Below are 18,635 nucleotides of genomic sequence, written 5' to 3' on the forward strand. Positions count from 1 at the left end.
TATCTTGCTGTTGTAGAGAAAGTTGGACGATGCTCAGTGCAGACATGTTGAATGCCTACCTCTGTAGATCTAGATCTCACCGAAGGAAGTTTCTTCTGTGTGCTCTGGGTCCCCTTGCCCTCTGTGTCCCACTGTCTCTTGTCCATTCCCAGTCAAGGCAGTCTTGAGCAAATCTACATGAGGACTGATCAGATCTGAGAGTTCTGAGCATTGACCAAACACTCCGAAGAACACTGCATGGCAGGACTGAGACCTAAGTTTGTCATGAAGAGTTTCATGTCACTTTGTAGATGAATGGAGTATTCCTAAATATTAGTATTGACTGCTTAAATTACCCAGCCTAGGGAACATGTAATGCCACAGATTTCTGGGTTATATTGTCTAAGATTTTGCCACACTATTTTTGACAGACAGCCAAGCTTGTTAGGTTTAGGAACTCCTGTCGTACACAATTGCCTCAAATCATTAACTCACTTTGGACAGAGCCCCTGTGTTTATCTGATGCATTCATTTTCACCTTGTCCAGCCAACTTGGGTGATATTTGACTGATTTTCAAGGACAGGAATTATGACATTTCATCATATCTGGATGGAAGGAAACTGGTAAACTCAGTAGGAGTCTGTTGAGTTACCCCCACAAAACAATCTTGAGGCTTATTTTCCAGACACACTGAGGTCCAAAAGTAGTTGTAGAAAGGGATCATAGGCATAACACCATCAGATACACCAATGTGCACACATAGGTGCCTACACACACACTCTCATTGCCTTGTCTCTGGGAGCCATGGATGAAGTTGGCCAAGCTCTTGACTAGAGCTGCCATGAGTGATTGCTCAGGCTGTATGTTGCACAGTTAAAGGCACCATTTTCACATACAGCAATGTGAATGGTTTGCCAGAAGTTTGCAATGCAGTGGTCCTTTAAGAAAGTTAGACATTATTTTGAAAACCAGAAGGATCCCCTACTGAGGAAGCAAACACAATATTTGGGGTAAGAGTTCAACAGGATTCAACAGGATTATGTTCTTGTTATGGAGCTGGCTCTTAAGCTCTGCGCTCAGCACATGCACACACAGGTATATACTCTACTTTCTGCACTTCCCCTTTCCTTTAGTCCAGGATGATTTGCAAGAGCTTCCCTTCCACATCTCACAGATGGATTAGGAAATGCCACAAGAAATTAGAGGTGGAGAGTTACATCATGGCGAGTGACTCCCATCCTCTAGGCTTTTCCAGCATTCTGGAACTGTTTCATGTCAATCTTGAGAGTCTTCATTTCCAGAGCCCTTTTCTTTAAACCCAGTCCCATGCAATAAAGCACATTAATTTCATGCAACACAGCGTAGTTGATGTTTCTAGTTCCAAATACCCCAGCTTGCGGGGCACAGCTCAGTTGGGAGTGCCTGGTAAGAAGGAACATGCATAGCGCAGCAACAGAGGGTGTTCACCACCAGACACAGAGAAGTAAAGGAGATGCAAAGCTATTGTAGCTAGAGGAGGACTAGCTTTCCTGATTTCAGTTCACAAAAAGCCTCTTGCCTCTACAGTTCAATAGTTTGGCATGGCATTTGCCCTCAGCTAGGAGTTGACATGCTCAGAGTAAGTCAGATTAATTCCCAGGCTTGTTTGGGATCAGGGGTTGGCATCTTCCCTCAGTTGTAGTCCTTCTCTCACAACCAGTCTTAGGCTTTTGCGTTTGTTTTCTTAAGTGACTGGATAATCCTGAAATGTGAACTTCCTCCGAGCTCTTCCACTTTGCAAACTCCAGAAGCGATTTACCCATATGTTAAAATCCATGGGAGAACTGACTCTGAGCTAAGGCTTCAGACATGCAAAGCACACAGCCTTGGGAAACAGCAGCATCTAGAACAGGAGGCTCCCATCACTTCACATGAAGATGGCATGGGTTTTGCAAGTCAAACACACGTAGAAAACCAGTGGTGGCCCAGGTTGGACACACTGTATGGGATGCACAATTGAGTGAGGACCCAGACCAGGGAGCCACCTGTTCCTCTAGCTTGCATACATTTAGTTCACACCACCTCAGGCCACTCACAGTTTGCTTACCTGCTCATTGTTGCTCTCCCACCATTCCCCATACTCCCTTTGGGGGTGAAACACTCTATTTCCGACTTGTGCTGGGCCAGTCTCCTGTCTTTGTACCTAGTGAGCATGAACAAGGACAGGAGCAAACAGAGAGATGTGATTGTATGCTTAACTGGCCAGGCTGAGGAGGAGCTGCGGCTGCAGAAGGTCACTCCAAGGCAAAACAGGGGCTCCTGGTTTTTGAAGCAACAGCTGACCTGTGATACTTACTAGATGACTGTGACAGTAAATGAGTAACAGTAGAGACAATTTTGTCATTTCTTGGTTAAACTATATGTGATCTATTCTTTTACATTACTTATTAATCTGTGAGTTCATCATATTTAATAGCCAGTGGTAAAAGCAGTGCAATCCCTACCATCTAAGAAAAAGACGAATACCAATGAATTGTTATTTCTTTACTGTTTACCATGTGCCAGACAGATAGAATGTTACTCCATTTAATTCTGGCAGCAATCCTGTGGCAGAGGCTCTGTTGTTATCATATCCATGCATCCGAAGAAGAAACCTAAGATTGTAAGCATTAAGTAGATTTACCAAGGATTTTCAACACAGGGGGTCTAAATTTAGAATCCATACTTTTTGCCTTCCCTTATCATTTAAAAAAATAATTATTGCCATGAAAGAACCTTCATGAAGTGGTACTATGTCCGAACATTACAGGGGTGGTCAAAATTATGTTAAGTTACCAGCCATCATTACCTAAAAGATAAGTCATAAGTAAGGATACAAAATAATAACAATAATATAAGGAGAAGAGAAATAACACAAGTAAATAATACAATAATTAATAAATATATACTTATATAAGAATAAACTCTGTTTTGCATACTCACAACTGTAAACCTACTTTTGTTCACTCCTGTATGTTAGAGACTGGTGATGTCAAAAGAGAAAAGATATTTCCCTGATGTGAGAGGTTTATATAACCATTAAGCTGAAGTTTGAAAGTCAGGATTGGGTTGCTTTAATTGTGTGGGGTGGCTCAAACAATTTTTGCATCAGAACTGGCAATTCATCACTCCTAGAAGTTACTAAGATGTTTCATCTAAAATAAGTTACAAGATTTTCAACATTAGTTTGCTACATGGTTCATCCAGATGAGCCCTTATATTTGAATGGCAGTCTTCAAAGCCAACATACTTTCACAGAAAGTCTCTTTTTTTATTCATCAGTGTAAGACTGTGGGGTAAAGAGGCATTGTTATCCTCATTTGCCAAGTGAAGTCACTGAGCCTTATTTAACCGACTTTACCAATGTCACCAGCCTAGTCAGTAGAAAATAGCTGCCAGTAAGAGCTTGCAGGAGCCCAATACTTGGAGTTTATTATCCTTATCACCTTTTTTTACTTGTAAAACTGGGGCTGGATATTGTGGCACTTCATCTACTTTTGGTATTCAACAATCAGTGATAAAATTACTACCAGAATGCTTGTTTACCCTTGGTATGGGCACTTTTAAAAAAAATTTCTTTTCCTGTTTCTCAAAATTCATTTTTAAGTGAAACAAAGTTAAATAAAATTAAAATAATTATTAGTCCTGGGATAGAGGTCTTCCTTTTTCTTTAATCCTCACATGAGGACGTGCTTATTGATTTTAAAGAGTAGGGAAGAGAGGGAGAGAAACATTGATGTTAGAGAGACACATTGATTGGTTGCTTCTTATACACATTTCAATTAGGTAACCTGAAACTTAGACATGCGCCTTGACTGTGAATCAAACCCACAACTTTTCAGTTTACAGGTCAATGCTGCCTCCAACTGAGCCACACTGGCCAAAGCTAAATGTCTTCCTCTTATTTTTTCTCCTCAAATATGTTAAAGGTATTCAGTATTTGAATAAAAATGGCTTGTTAAATCAAGCCAAGCAAATGGAATGGATTACCTTATTCAGTAGACGTTAATTGAGCATCTGTTAAAGTCTGGGCAATGGACTTTGTCCTAGGGAAATAGAGATAAATAATCCACAGGTCCTACCTGATAGAGCTCGCAGACTAGTGAGAGAAATAACAGAAGCAGGCAGTATGTACACAAGTAACTTTATGTCTAGGCCATAAAGAAGAGAGGGAAAGAACTTAGAGGTTTGACTGGAGGACGTAAAGCATTGGACCAAACCAGACTAAGTAGGTGGAAGCAACACTCATCTCCTCCCAGGACCAACCTGGAATTACAACTAAATTATAAAACAATTATCCCAAATAACCAAGTGAAGACTAGCTGAAAAGAAGTCTTATAACCCAAAGTTTCCTAACCTGATGAAAGAAAGACACACAAGTCCAAGAAGTGCAGAGGATCCCAAACAGGGTAGACCCAAAAAGGGCCACTCTGAAACACATCATAATTAAAATAACAAAGAGGACCTTAAAAACCACGAGAGAAAAACATTTAGTTACCTACAAGGGAACTCCCATAAGACGATCAGCTGTCAACAGAAACAACTCAGGCCAGAAGGGATTGACATGAAATACTCAAACTGATGAAAGGCGAAAACCCACAACCAAGACTACTTTACCCAGCAAGGCTATCACTTAAAATTGAAGGAGAAATAAAGGCCTTCCCCAATAAGAAAAAGCTAAAAGAGTTTGTTACCACCAAATTAGTATTATAAGAAATGTCAAAAGGCCTACTTCAAGAAGAAGAGGAAGAAGAAGAATGAGGAGGAGAAGAAACCGAGGAACATAGTAAGAGGAATAAAATGGCAATAAATATGTACCTACTGATAGTCCCTTTAAATGTAAATGGCTTAAATGCTCCAATCAAAAGACATAGGGTAACTGAGTATATGAGAAAACAAGGTTTAGAATGTTAATTAAATGAGCATTTTCTTTAATTATCTTAATTGGTTTTAAATGGATGATTTTTCAACTCACTAAAAGTGTGTTTAGCCTCATCTCCCTTAACATAATATCTCCTTATCAAGCATGTCTCTACTCTGGGTTCAAGAGGAAACCAGAGCACAGTAGCTCTTTGTTTTAAAAATGCTGTGTTCAAATGGGTTTCAAAAAGTAAGTCCAGAGACAGAGTAGGAAAGGGAGGTTGGGCAGAGGCATAGCCAGGAGCATGGCAGGGTGAGAAATAAGTCACTTTTGAACATTTATAACTTCGAATTTATCATCATCCTGGGAGAAGTAGGACTGCATTAATTATAAAGTTTGCTAATGATCATAATCATTGAAAACATGTATATTATAAAAAAAGAAAACATATATATGTGTGTGTGTGTTTGTGTGTACACACACACATGCACACAAAAGAGACCCACATCAGAATGCTGTCTACAAGAGTCTCACCTCAGAATGAAAGATACACACAGTCTAAAAGGGATGGAAAACAATATTTCATGTAAATGGAAATAAAAAGAAAAAGCTGGATAGTAGTACGTATATCTGACAAAACAGACTTTAAAACCAAGGCTCTATCTAGTAAGAGACAAAGAAGGGCACTACAAAATGATAAAGGGAAGAATCCTACAAGAGGATATAACTCTAGTAAACATTAATGCATCTGACATAGGAGCAGTATTATCCTAATTCCAAAATTAGATAAAAACTCTACAAAGAAATAGAATTGTAGTCTAATATCCCTGATGAAGATAGATGCTAAAATTTTCAAAAAGTGTTAGCAAACAGGATTCAGCAACACATGAAAAGTGTATACCATGATCTAGTGGTGTTAAAGCTGGTACAATATCTGCAAATCAATAAATGTGACCCACCACATAAACAAAATGAACAATGAAAACCACATGATCATATTAATGAATACAGAAAAAGCAGATAAAATTCGGCATGCATTCATAACAAAAACTCTCAGCGAAGTGGAAGAGTTAATATATGTCATTATTACAAAGGCCATAAAATGAAAAATTCATATCCAACATCATAATCAATGGGCAAAATCTACAAGTGTTTCCTTTAAGATCGGGAACAAGACAGGCTGTTTTCACCAGTTATTCAACAAAGCACTGGATGTCTGGATGTCCTAGCCACAGCAATACAGTGTATAGATGATGTGTTGTAGAATTGTGCATGCATCTGAAACTTGCATAATTTTTAAGCCAGTGTCACCTCAATAAATTTTTAAAAACCTCAGAAGAGAATTCCTTGCGAAACCCCAATCATCGAATGGCATTCCACAAGTCAATAGAAAATATTTTGTGCTTATTTATTAATTGGGCTCTACAACCAAAATGCTAGTCTGTAGCAAAAGTTAAAAGAATATTAATAGACTAGAATGACTGATGGCCACTCAAAGGGATCCTTAAAGTATTTTTGAATATCTTCTGTTAGTCTAATTGCCAATTAATTGAAATCTTTCATAGATAATTTAAGATGTCTATACTCTTTATGCTTGTAAGTTCTTCTCCCTTTCTCTGCCAGTTAACCCTGGTTATGAAATACATCCTAAACATCCTATTCTATCAAAGCCAGACTTCAACCTCATTTGTTAAAAGCTTTTACAAAACAAAACAAAAAACAAAAGAAATATGAATCCCAACTCATTCCAATAAAGCAAGAGATAGTTGACTTTTTGGAACTTTCAAGTATTTCTTATATTCAAAATAAGGTGAAAATGCCATTCAGTTAGGGAAGCTCATCTTGCTTTCAGATGGGAACTTTATAGTTTGTCTATAATTATAATTACAGCTTAATTATGGTTACCATATACTTAAATAATTCACATTTTCATTCATTCATATATGCATTATTCCATTTACCAATAATGTGCTGTTTAAAGCAACTAATAAAGCTTTTACAGTTCTTTCTGCAGAAGTAAAATTCTTTTTATTTGTGTTTTTTCAGAAATATATAACTCAATTAAAATAGTTTAAGCTTTTTATAGTTTTAGTGTATTAATGTCAATCTAAACTATTTTTCTTATATAACAAATTCATGTCTCTTTTAAGCACTTACTAAAATATGTGTATATACATGTACACACACATACTTGTACCGTGCTGTTTTAATATTAACTCACTTGTCAAATGAAATGCTTAGTTTACTGGATTATGTTCAAAGTTACAGTAGCAATAATAATCATAATGGTATATTGAATGTGCCACATTCTTTTCAGTACATTATGCTTAATTCTTAATGATGTATATAGTAGATGCTAATGTCCTCATTCCAAAGAGACAGGCATTTAGGATCAGTGTCAATAAGTCCAAGTTCATAGTGGTTATGAGTGGGAAACCCAAGATTAGAAATTGGGTCACTCTGATTCCAAAGCTCCTCTTATTAAATATCCCTTGAAGTAACGATGCCATTAACTTTAGAAACAAAACGATGAAAGTCTGTTATTTAGCTTTTCTCTCCTTGACCCCATTTTGAAAATGAGTGGTACAGTTAACAAAGACAGCCAGTGGAGGACCTAGCATAGGACTTTAAATTTTGTTCCTTCATTTGTGTTCCTATAGATGTACTATGTATGTTTAGTTTAGTCATTCAACCTATTTATGGAATACTCTACATGCCAGGCATTGTGATAAGGAGCATGTGTCTAACTCTATGCCATTGATAAGCTCACAACCAGGAGTGGGAGGATGCAGAACATTTTTAAACAATGTGAGAAGTTTTATTATAGGAACATACAAAAAGGCCTACCTACCACATACTAGAATGGCGGGAAAATTTTAGTGAGATACAACACCTAAGATAAATCTTGAGATGAGTGGGAACAGTGTGAAAAGATGAGTAGGCAGGCAGAAGAAAAATCAAGAGCAAACACATGGATAGGCTTAGCCACATGGTATACATAGGGACACAGTGTTTAGCATTTTTTATGGTAATCAAGAATAAAATGAGACAAGGTAAAATGGGCAGTGTGGATGGAGAGGCATATATAAAATGTAGTCTATGGATTAATTTATCCTGTGGGTTATGTGATTCCTCTGTGACATTTTGAGCTAAGAATAAAAGTGTGGTCAGAATGACATTTAGACAAAATACTATGGATTTGAGGGGACAAAACTACAGATAGACTCATACTAGAGCAATAGTCCATGTGAAGGATGATGAGATAATGCCTTAGGGTACTGATGATATGAATTAAAAGTATGGTACAGTTTCAAAAATATGGGGGAGGTAAAATGAGTAGGATCTACTGGATGATGAGTGTAAGAGAAAGATGTGTGGAACGCTACTCCAGTTACTGCCTTGGGTGGTGTACTTACACCTGAGTTAAGGAAATATAGAAAATGCATATATTTGGGGGTAGACATAAAAAACTTCATTTTGGAGTATTGAGTTTGAGAAGCTGGTGGGATATCTAAGTGGACTATTTAGTAGACACAAGGCTGTAAGAATCTGGAGGTTGGGGGAACGGATATTCATTGAGAAGCCGTGAACCAATGGTTGCATATACCATGAGCATGGGTTAAATGTTCACAGAGAGCATGTGAATGTGGAGTCAGTGGAGAGAGGGGCCTACAGACTTGCTCATCTTACCTGTTCAAAAACTTTTATAACACTGTTAATGTAAGCATTTCCTCAAAACATGTTTTGAGTACCTACCAAATGCCAGATACTGAATTAAGAGGTTTTTCTAAAGATTTTATTTATTTATCTTTAGAGGGGAAGGGAAGGAGAGAGGGAGAGAAATATCAATGTATGGTTGCCTCTCATGTGTCCCCTGCTGGGAACTGGTCTGCAACTTAGGCATGTGCCATGACTGGGTATCGAACCACAATACTCTGGTTTGCAGGCCCTCACTCAACCCACTGAGCTACACCAGCCAGGGCCGGAGTTTTTTAATCTTTTTTTTTGGGGGGGGGGTACAGTTTCCAGACATTTAGATTTGTACTCCACATAGCTTTGACACTTTGATTTCTGGGCCATAACCTTGACATAAAANTGTAAGAATCTGGAGGTTGGGGGAACGGATATTCATTGAGAAGCCGTGAACCAATGGTTGCATATACCATGAGCATGGGTTAAATGTTCACAGAGAGCATGTGAATGTGGAGTCAGTGGAGAGAGGGGCCTACAGACTTGCTCATCTTACCTGTTCAAAAACTTTTATAACACTGTTAATGTAAGCATTTCCTCAAAACATGTTTTGAGTACCTACCAAATGCCAGATACTGAATTAAGAGGTTTTTCTAAAGATTTTATTTATTTATCTTTAGAGGGGAAGGGAAGGAGAGAGGGAGAGAAATATCAATGTATGGTTGCCTCTCATGTGTCCCCTGCTGGGAACTGGTCTGCAACCTAGGCATGTGCCATGACTGGGTATCGAACCACAATACTCTGGTTTGCAGGCCCTCACTCAACCCACTGAGCTACACCAGCCAGGGCCGGAGTTTTTTAATCTTTTTTTTTTGGGGGGGGTACAGTTTCCAGACATTTAGATTTGTACTCCACATAGCTTTGACACTTTGATTTCTGGGCCATAACCTTGACATAAAAATGTCACAAAATTTTAATAGATCTAAGAATGATTTGTTCTGAAATTAGCTTTAGCTACCTTTTGTGAAGATTTTTGTCATTGTTTCTTTTATAACTCTTTTATCCAGGAAGCTTTAGTTTCTTTTACTCAGTTCTACAAGAGCCTATAGTCATCTGAGAAATTTAAAGATATGGGAGTAAGACTTTCTCAGGATTAGATATAAAATATAATTTTTTCATTATGGTTTGAATAAAAAATTCTATTTCTTCACTCTCTTTCCTCCTTTCCTATCAATATCTGGTAAACATAGGATTGCTGACATTTATATATAGGCTATGTGGTCCAGAATGAGTGAGTCCAGAATGAGATGAAACACTAGAATAGAATGAAGAAATTTAAAAATAATTTGTACATTAGGTGAAATAGCAGGAACTCTGGGGGATTATTTCTGAAGCTGGAGGGATTTTTCAGGTAGATATTGCAGACTCTCTGACAACATGGCTGGAAATGAGTGGAGGAAGACAGGATAGGGATGTTAGAGGTCTCAACAGTGAAGGAGAAAGGGGGACAGAAAAGGGGAAAGCTGAAGGCACTAGAGGCACACTTCCCTGACTCCAAAATGTTGTCATGGCTTGTTCTGCTTCAGGTTTTGTTCTCTCTTACAGATAAAATTATCTTGATAAATAATTTTCTTTTATCATTTCTCCCATGCTGAGTTCTACCATGTGCCAAACTCTACTTATTGAAGGAGAAGCACTGAGTTAATTTCTCTGAACTTCTACACCTAACCTTTTTTTCTCTCCCAAGCCAAGTATCATTCAGTTCAGTGAAAACTACAGAGAGATATTTTCCTATATGGGTGGAAATCATTGTATATGTATTTTACTTAACCTATCATTCTTATTTTTTTAGAGAGAGAGGAAGAGAGAGAGTGTAAGAGGAGAGATGTATGTGTGGGGGTGGGGGGAGAGAGGTTGATTTGCTGTTCCACTTATTGGTTCATTCATTGGTTGATTCTTTTTTTCTTTTTTCTTTAAATTTAATTATTGTTCAAGTACAGTTTTCTGTCTTTTATTCCCATCCCAGCCTACCCCCTGTGCTCCCCACCTCCCTCCCATTTTCACCCTTAGTTGTTGTCCATGTGTCCTTTATACTAGTTCCTGTAAATCCTTCCCCTTTTCCCCTGAAATTCCCTCCCTCTCCCCTCTGGTCGCTGTCCCCCTGTTCTCTATTTCAGTGTCTTTGTTTTTCTTTTGCTTGCTTGTTTGTTTTGTTGTTTGGCTTCCTGTTAAAGGTGAGATCATATGGTATTTGTCCTTCAACACCGGGCTTATTTCACTCAGCATAATGCTTTCCAGTTCCATCCATGCTGTTGCAAAGGGTAGGAGCTCCTTCTTTCTTTCTGCTGCATAGAATTCCATTGTGTATATGTACCACAATTTTTTGATCCATTCATTTACTGACAGGCACCTAGGATTCTTATATGTACCTTGACCAGGGATCGAACCTGCAACCCTGGCATATCTGGACAGCACTCTAACCAACTAAGCTACCTGTTCAGGGCATCCTATCATTCTTTAAAGTATTCAGAGTAAAAATAAATAACATGATCTCTCTCTTAGAAGTCAGTGAATAGTGAGTGTGAGATGGAAAATGTTGAATATTTATTAACTTTATTAATTCAGTACATTTTAATTTTAGTAATTCAATATGGAATAGATACTAGTGGGGCTGGAGGATAAGGTTGGGGAATAAGTGGGTAGAAGGATGTTCTTCAAGGAAATCTTCATTTAAACCATTATGAAAGCATTCCATTTACAAAGCAAATTTAAATCCTCTTTTTCCTCAACTACCTGCTGTTATTCAACATATAAGTGTGGTATGAGCAGAGAAAATGATATGGAAAGAAAAGAGTACTTTTTGGCAAATAAGGTGCAGAAAAGGTAAATTATTGAGTGAGGGACACTTGAAGCAATTACAGAACAGGTCATTCCAAATGTTGTAGAAAACCCATTAAAGGCTTTTCATACCAAAAATTGCGATCCAGAAGGCACTCTCAAGGCTGAGCATAAACCTGGATGATTAGAGAATTTAAAAAATGATCAGATCAAGTACACCTTGCAAATGAATGCATGAATGAATAAATGAATGCATGGATGAATAAATGAATGCAATGGAAAAGTAGCAACCTTCAAAGGGCTTTGCTGTTGTTTTTGTTTTGATTTTAATAATTACAAAATGAGGCAACTTTGTAGACTTAAGTCAAGATACCAAGGAAGAAAGAAAAATTAAAGATGTTGAGTAAAGGGAATAACTAATGTAGAAATTTTGATATAAAATAGTTGTGAAAAAAAAGGAGAGACCACAAGTTTTCCCTTATACTTCATCATTGAACAGTAGCTACACTGAAGGCTCCATCTTCAAAACATAACCCAGAATCTGACCATTTCTTACCACCTCCTTTTACTACTTTGGTTCAAGCCACCATCATCTCTTAACTTTGAAAACTCTAACAGCCTCCTATTCTGGTCCTGTATCTGTCCTTACTTAGAGCCCCCTACCACAGGCACCCTCCCACTGTGGTGTGTTGCCACTTCCTCAATGTTTTCCCCCCAAATATCCTTAGATACCTTCTATCTTTTCCCAAAGGTTACTTTCTCAACGTAACCTACCAGGACCACCCTATTTTAAAATGCAAATATGATCCATTCTTCCTGTTACCATTTCCTACATTTGTTTTATCCAACATAATTTATATTTTAGTTATTTGTTCTATTTACTGTCTTTTTTCCCGCCAATAGAATCTTCAAAAGAATGTAAGCTCTATGAAGATGTGGATTTTGGACCCCTTCTTCACCGTGGTCTTTACAGTGCCTATGATGCCACCATGCTAATTACAGGTGATATTTGTTGAGTGGATGCATGCATGAATGAGTGAATAAAAGGAGAACCAAGTTATGGGGACGACTTCAGGTGGGAAGGAGGAAACAGTAGCAAGCTCATATTAAATGGCATTAGATCTCTCAATACGTTGGAGCGGGATGATGGTAGAACTGGTGCAACCTAAGTTTTGTGAAAGTATGGGTGGAAAAGTGAAATAGCTACTTTGGGCAGGAAACTTATAGAGTGAGCAAAAAATACAGGGGAAATGATTGGCAGAAAGTGAAACACTGAAACCAGGAAATCTGTATAAAAGATACTCATTAAAAAAAATTACCCTTCTTTCCCATGGCCACATTCTTCATAGTAAGCTGCCTCCTCCTTACCTTAAGGAGGTAGGTCTTTATCAGGCTAAGATGATAACTGTAACCCAATAAACCAATTCTTCTGGAGATTTCTAAAAACTTTTTTTTTTGTTTTAGCTGGAAAACACAATTCTTTTTTTGCTCTGGACAGTTGTCTGGATGTCATACCTGACAACACCACACCTATATTATTTTGCAGGCATGAGAGAAGCAAAGCTAACATTCCAAAAATTTGAAAACTTAAAGAAGTTTTTTTCATTGTCAGTTCTGGGCAATGTCTCTGAACACTGACTTAGCCTTTTTAACTTTAGAACTTCTTTTTATATGAGATTAATTTCCTTATCATGTAAACCACTTTGAACTAGATTTTAGATTCTCTGATACCAAATCCTACCTCTTACTTTGCTTTCATTACTTTTTCTATTCACAATGAGTCTAAGAATTTCTAAGGTTATTTACAGCATTTACTTAGATTTGGGTATTTACAAGTTGTGTGTGTGTGTGTGTGTGTGTGTATTTATGAGGACCCTAAAGAATCAAATTACTGACAAATAATTTCATCTTGTCTAATTGGTTTTGTCTTTTAAAATATTGTTCCTTTTTATATACACTATTCAGGTCTTCATAGAATTAGATATGTATATGAAAAAAGGGGTAGATAGTTTGGGTAAAACAAAGTACTGTTTCCAATAATCTTTACTTAGAGGGTGATGAAACAGTTGTCTCCCATAACCATGGTACAAATGCCACTGTTCACTTACTTGAAGCCATACTAATTATAGTCATAGCCAGGTCATATTGTGATTTACAAGGAAAAATTATAAAAAAAATACATTTGGTCAGTCTGATGACCATGATTCCTGGTCCACAGCTTCCAACCCCCCTAGGAGTTTCCCACGTGTTGAGAGTAGTAAAGTTGTCCCTTCAGGTTGGTGAACAAGGAGAGACATAGGAAGAGAGGGGCATGTGGGGAGGATGTGGAAGCTCCTATACCTCTTTCATATGGCTGTTTCACATGGCTGTCCTTCAATAATGAACTAATGATCTAGTAACTAAAATAAGTCTCTAAGTTCTGGGGGCCACTCTAGCAAATTAATCAAAATGGATGACGGTGGGGTTTGGAGGAGAAGGGGGTAAGGGGACTGTGGAGGCCTCTGATTTATAGGCAGTCGGTCAGAAGTACAAGTAACAACCTGGGCTTAGAGCTGGCATCTAAAGCCCGAGGAGGAGGTCACTGGAACTTCCAGCCTACAGCTCATCCATCAGCACAGGTGATAACTTGGGTTTAGGACTGGTTTAACCTGTGGGATCTGATGCTATCTCTGGGTAGAAAGTGTCAGAATTGAGTTGAATTATAGGACACAAGCTGGCGTCCGGGGAATTTCGAGCTGGTGTGATGAAGTCTCCCTGCCCCCACCATGTAATTGGATCCAGGAACCCAAAATAACCAGTTACTGTGGGTTTAGTTTTGCATTCTCAAAGTGATTAGTTAGCAGGAACTGTCATGAGTCAGAGCACTTGTAAGTAAACACTTTGATAAAGCTTTTGGTCACACATGTTTGCAGAACTGGCATTGGTCGGCATGAATTTATTTGCCAAAGATTTCTCTGAATTACCCTTCAAGTCAGCAAACAAAGAAAATGCCAAGAAAAGAGCAAACGAAGAAAACAAAGCTCAGTGTCATTATGTGCTTACTCTCTCTTACCCAGTCACTTATAGATCCAGGTAAAAGTGGTCCGGGGCTCTTCTCAATGATGGTTTTAGGTACCATCATTCTCTTTCAGGTACCATCGTATTTGAGTCCCCTTATAAGAACCTTTGGAGACAGGTTTTTTTTCTTAATCCTCCCTTTCCAGTGCCTCTTCTGGTTTTGGACAGCGTGTTTCTGCCTTTAGTTCTTAATCTTGATTTTGCTCCAATCATTGCCTCAACTTCCTTGTACCGCTATGAACCTTTCTAACAGCTTTGGGTATATTCCACCCTGTTCCATTGTTGGTTCCTCAAACCCCAGATTAGACCTCAGCTTTGGACTCCAGACAGGCAAAGTTCAGATCTAATGCCTACCCATAGGTGATAGCTTAAACATTACTCAGAAACCATGTCTAAGTTAAAAATCTATGAAGCTAAGTGCAGCACAATGTATTTTATTTTCCAGATTTATTGCCACATTACCTTTTTGACTACCCTAATTTTGGTTTCTGACAGTGATAAAGTAAGGAGAGAAACTGAGATATACATTTGAATATCATTTAAAATATTATAGAAGACTTTCTCATTACCATTTAATTATCTCAACACACTGAGTAATGTGAGTATTATCCTCATCCTTCAGACAAGGAACTTGTGGTTTAGAAAGCCTCCTAGTGTGGCCAATGCCCTATAAATGATAAGTCACAGAAGCAGGGCTAGAAACCAGAGTTTTACTTCCAAGCTTCATGTTCTTTATTAACAACCTCACTTTTCTATTCATTTTATGCTGAAAAAAAAACTTATCTATATAATCTTATAACCCATTCCAGAGACTGAAAATGTCATACATGAAAGAAATAGTGTGTGCTTAGTGGAGCTAGGCTTTGAGCACATTATATACTTATGTTTTCAAAGGTCAAAATCGGACCACACAATGGTGAAGTGGAATGACCACCCTCCTGGCGCCCTGCTAACATGCACACAGACTGCCATGTCCACCCACACAGGAACACACAGAAATCTGAAGGCAGTAGAAGAGGCGATGCTGACAATTGCCAGGTGGCGTCGATGTGTGGGACGCCGTGATACCAGGAGACAGATAGGATGAGGTGGTGGAATATTTCAACAACCCTCAGGTGTTGCCAAGAGAGCCAAAAGGAAGCCCAAGTCAATCTTTCAAATCCAATTGACCAAAGGAGAATACTAGAATACAGAAGAAAAGTTCTTACAGATCCTCAGTTTAGACGGAAAGAGTAACCTGATCTAGTTTAATTTCACAAAGTAATAGTGCCACTTAATTCCTTATTTCAGTCTCATCTTTCACCCTCTGTGTATCTATATGTAAGTAAATGTATTAGAATGGTTTTCCATGTGTTCCAGCAGATCTTGTGGTCTCTATATGCAGAAAAAGAGCTTTTGCCCAGACTTGAAATGTCAAATTGATTCATTCAAAGATTTCAGATTAACAATGAAAATTGACCATGATTAATGGTCCCAGAAGGTAATGTCACGGATGAACATAAGTTGCGAAAGTATTTGAGAAACTGCCAAGGAACGTATTACTGTGTCCTCTGTGAAATAAAAGGAAGGTGGAGGTTGACAGGTGGGAAAGCAGTACAAATAAACAATTAAAATGTATAGAATCAGCTATGTTGACCCAGGAATTCTATTCATACAAATTTATTCTAAGGAAATAATTCAACAGCTGCTCAAAGGCTTATATATAAAGGTTTTTTCCTTTGGTGTTATAGAAAATAGCAAAAAAAAAAACACAACAAACCCTAAACAAACCAAGAGCAAACAAACCACCGGAGAATAGTTTAATAAATTGCATCATAGCAATATTATGGAAATGTGTTAAATTTTGTATTGAGTAAAGCCTTTCATTTCACTTCTAGAAAATTCCCAAAACATGTATTTTAATGCCCCTTATGATGAGAACTTGTTTTCAGAAATGAATCATCTTAAGTCATTGCCTTTTCATTGTGTGCTTTCGCTCAGCTTTGCTACTTTGTTTCGCAATCAACAGAAACCCAGGAAGATCCAGATTTAAAACTGATTCTAAGGTGCTTCACAGGCTTACACAACATCCTCCAAAGGGAAAACTTTCCAGTGAGGAACAGAATGTTTCCCAAAGGGAGTGTCTGCGTATTAGCACAGGGTCAGCCTAAAGGAAGATTACAGTAAAACATTAATTAAAAGTTGCAAGCTTCTATTTTAAGATTGAAAATTTTCAGACAAAATAATTTTTCTTCCTAAAGACAGGGGAGTCATTTTCCAACAGAAATTTTTCCTAACATTTTTGTGTGTGAACAACTGACAGAGCACTGAAGTCAGATCAAGATGGATAATAATGACGGTAAGAGCCAATAATTTCTGAGCACTTGGAATATACCAGGCAAATTACTGAGGTAATTGCTGCAACATCCCTATGAATTAGGTTCTGTTTTCATCCCTGTTTCATGAGCGGGGCAGAACCTAGGACACAGGGAGATTAAACATCTTGCCCAAGGTTACTGGGTTGGTTAACCATGTGCATATTGGTTCTCACTAAAAATGCTGGTTACAAACGCTAGCTGGGACATTTGTTGGGCCTGGTTCATCTTTAAATGGCTTAAAGCACACAAGTAACTGCTATTTTTCAAACCCTTCCTTTTTTCTCCTGATCTACTGGCTTGAGACCCTGCCTTTGTTCTTTTCTGACCCTTTCCACCCAAGTAGACAGGAAGCCTGATGCCTCTTGGGTACTGACCTTGGTTACAGTTGACCCTCAGCAGCTTGACTTCCTCAGCCTGGGGTCTGCTGGAGCCCAAACTTTAGTGCTTCCCCATGGAAGCAGATTTTCTTTGGAACTGATGGAGAATCAGAGCCCTTTCCTCAAAGCAATTTCTTGTAAGTCTCTGTTCTTATCTCTGTACTCACATTTGATAATCTTTTTCCTAAATAGAGCTTCCCAAATTGAATGAACTTTATATTTCTATTTTTTAATATATTTTATTGATTATGCCATTACAGTTGTCCTATTCCCCCCTTCATTCCCCTCCACCCTGAACACCCCCTCCTCCACCATCCCCCCTTTCATTCATGTCCATGTGTCACAAGTCCTTTAGATTCTGTATTTCCCATAGTATTCTTGCCCTTCCCCCTGTCTATTTTCTACCGACCGTCTATGCTACTTATTCTCTGTACCTTCTCCCCCCTTCTCCTCCTCCCACTCCCCTGTTGCTAACCCTCCATGTGATCTCCATTTCTATTTAAATTGAAACACTTTTCAATTGCAATTGAATATCAATTAAATTGATATTGATATTCAATGGTATATCAGTTTCAGGTGTACTCATAGTGATTAGACATTTAGATACCCTATGAAGTGATCACCCCCAACTGACACAATACACTGTTATTACTATTGTATTGACTGTATCTCCTATCTGTACTTTACATCCTCATGACTGTTTTTGTAACTACCAACCAAACTGTATGAACTTTAAGTATCATAAAACTTGTCTCTACCCCTGCATCTCAGTTTCCCTTCTAGACAATTATGTTAAGTAAAAAAGCCAGTCAGTGAAAGACAAATAAATGATCTCACTTCTATGTGGAATCTAATGAACAAAGTAAACTGAAGAACAAAATAGAACAGAGTCATGGATACATGGACCAGACTGACAGCTGTCAGAGGGCGTTGGGGTGGTGGAGGACTGGATGAAAGAAGGTGAAGGAATTAGCCGAAGAATATATGTCCATAACCCATGGACAAAGAAAATGTTGTGTAAGGGGGAGGAAGAGGGGAAAGAGGAAAAATGGGGACATCTGCAATTGTGTCAATAATAAAAATAAAGAAGAAAAAACAGGAATGGAAATCATAAATTACCCAGCTGTTATTACCAGACTTGCTAATGCTTTCTGAGTTACAATTGCCCCATCTGCAAAATAGAAATGTTGAAAATCCATTCAGACAATTTATGTAAAATTCTTGATCTTAATAGAGTGCAAAATATGTTACTTCCATACTTGACATTTTTTCCTTACTAGTAATTTCTATAACCTGGCAGGCTTTTCTCAGACAGTTCTAAAATACTATAAAATATTTTGCCTTGTTTTTATTTTTTGCCTGTGCATCTCCTAATACTTCTGAAACCATGAGTCCTCATGTGGGACCTGCCCTGTATCATCTCCATTAAATCTTGTGGGTTAATTAATCTTTAATTT

The 18,635-nt window shown here is 38.0% G+C and overlaps 1 protein-coding gene across 1 annotated transcript in view; it reads right to left on the reverse strand.

Moving 5' to 3' along the window:
• GRM5 (glutamate metabotropic receptor 5) overlaps nt 1–18,635 on the reverse strand; it is a 463,609-nt gene that overhangs the window by 14,364 nt on the left and 430,610 nt on the right. The window contains exon 9 of the mRNA XM_037042924.1: nt 2,067–2,162. Within this exon, the coding sequence (XP_036898819.1) occupies nt 2,067–2,162 (96 nt within the window). The remainder of the gene's footprint in view (nt 1–2,066; nt 2,163–18,635) is intronic.

Source organism: Sturnira hondurensis, unplaced genomic scaffold (genome assembly GCF_014824575.4).
Source record: "Sturnira hondurensis isolate 20B ecotype Veracruz unplaced genomic scaffold, ASM1482457v3 Scaffold0003801, whole genome shotgun sequence".
In the NCBI taxonomy this organism is placed as follows: Eukaryota; Metazoa; Chordata; class Mammalia; order Chiroptera; family Phyllostomidae; genus Sturnira; species Sturnira hondurensis.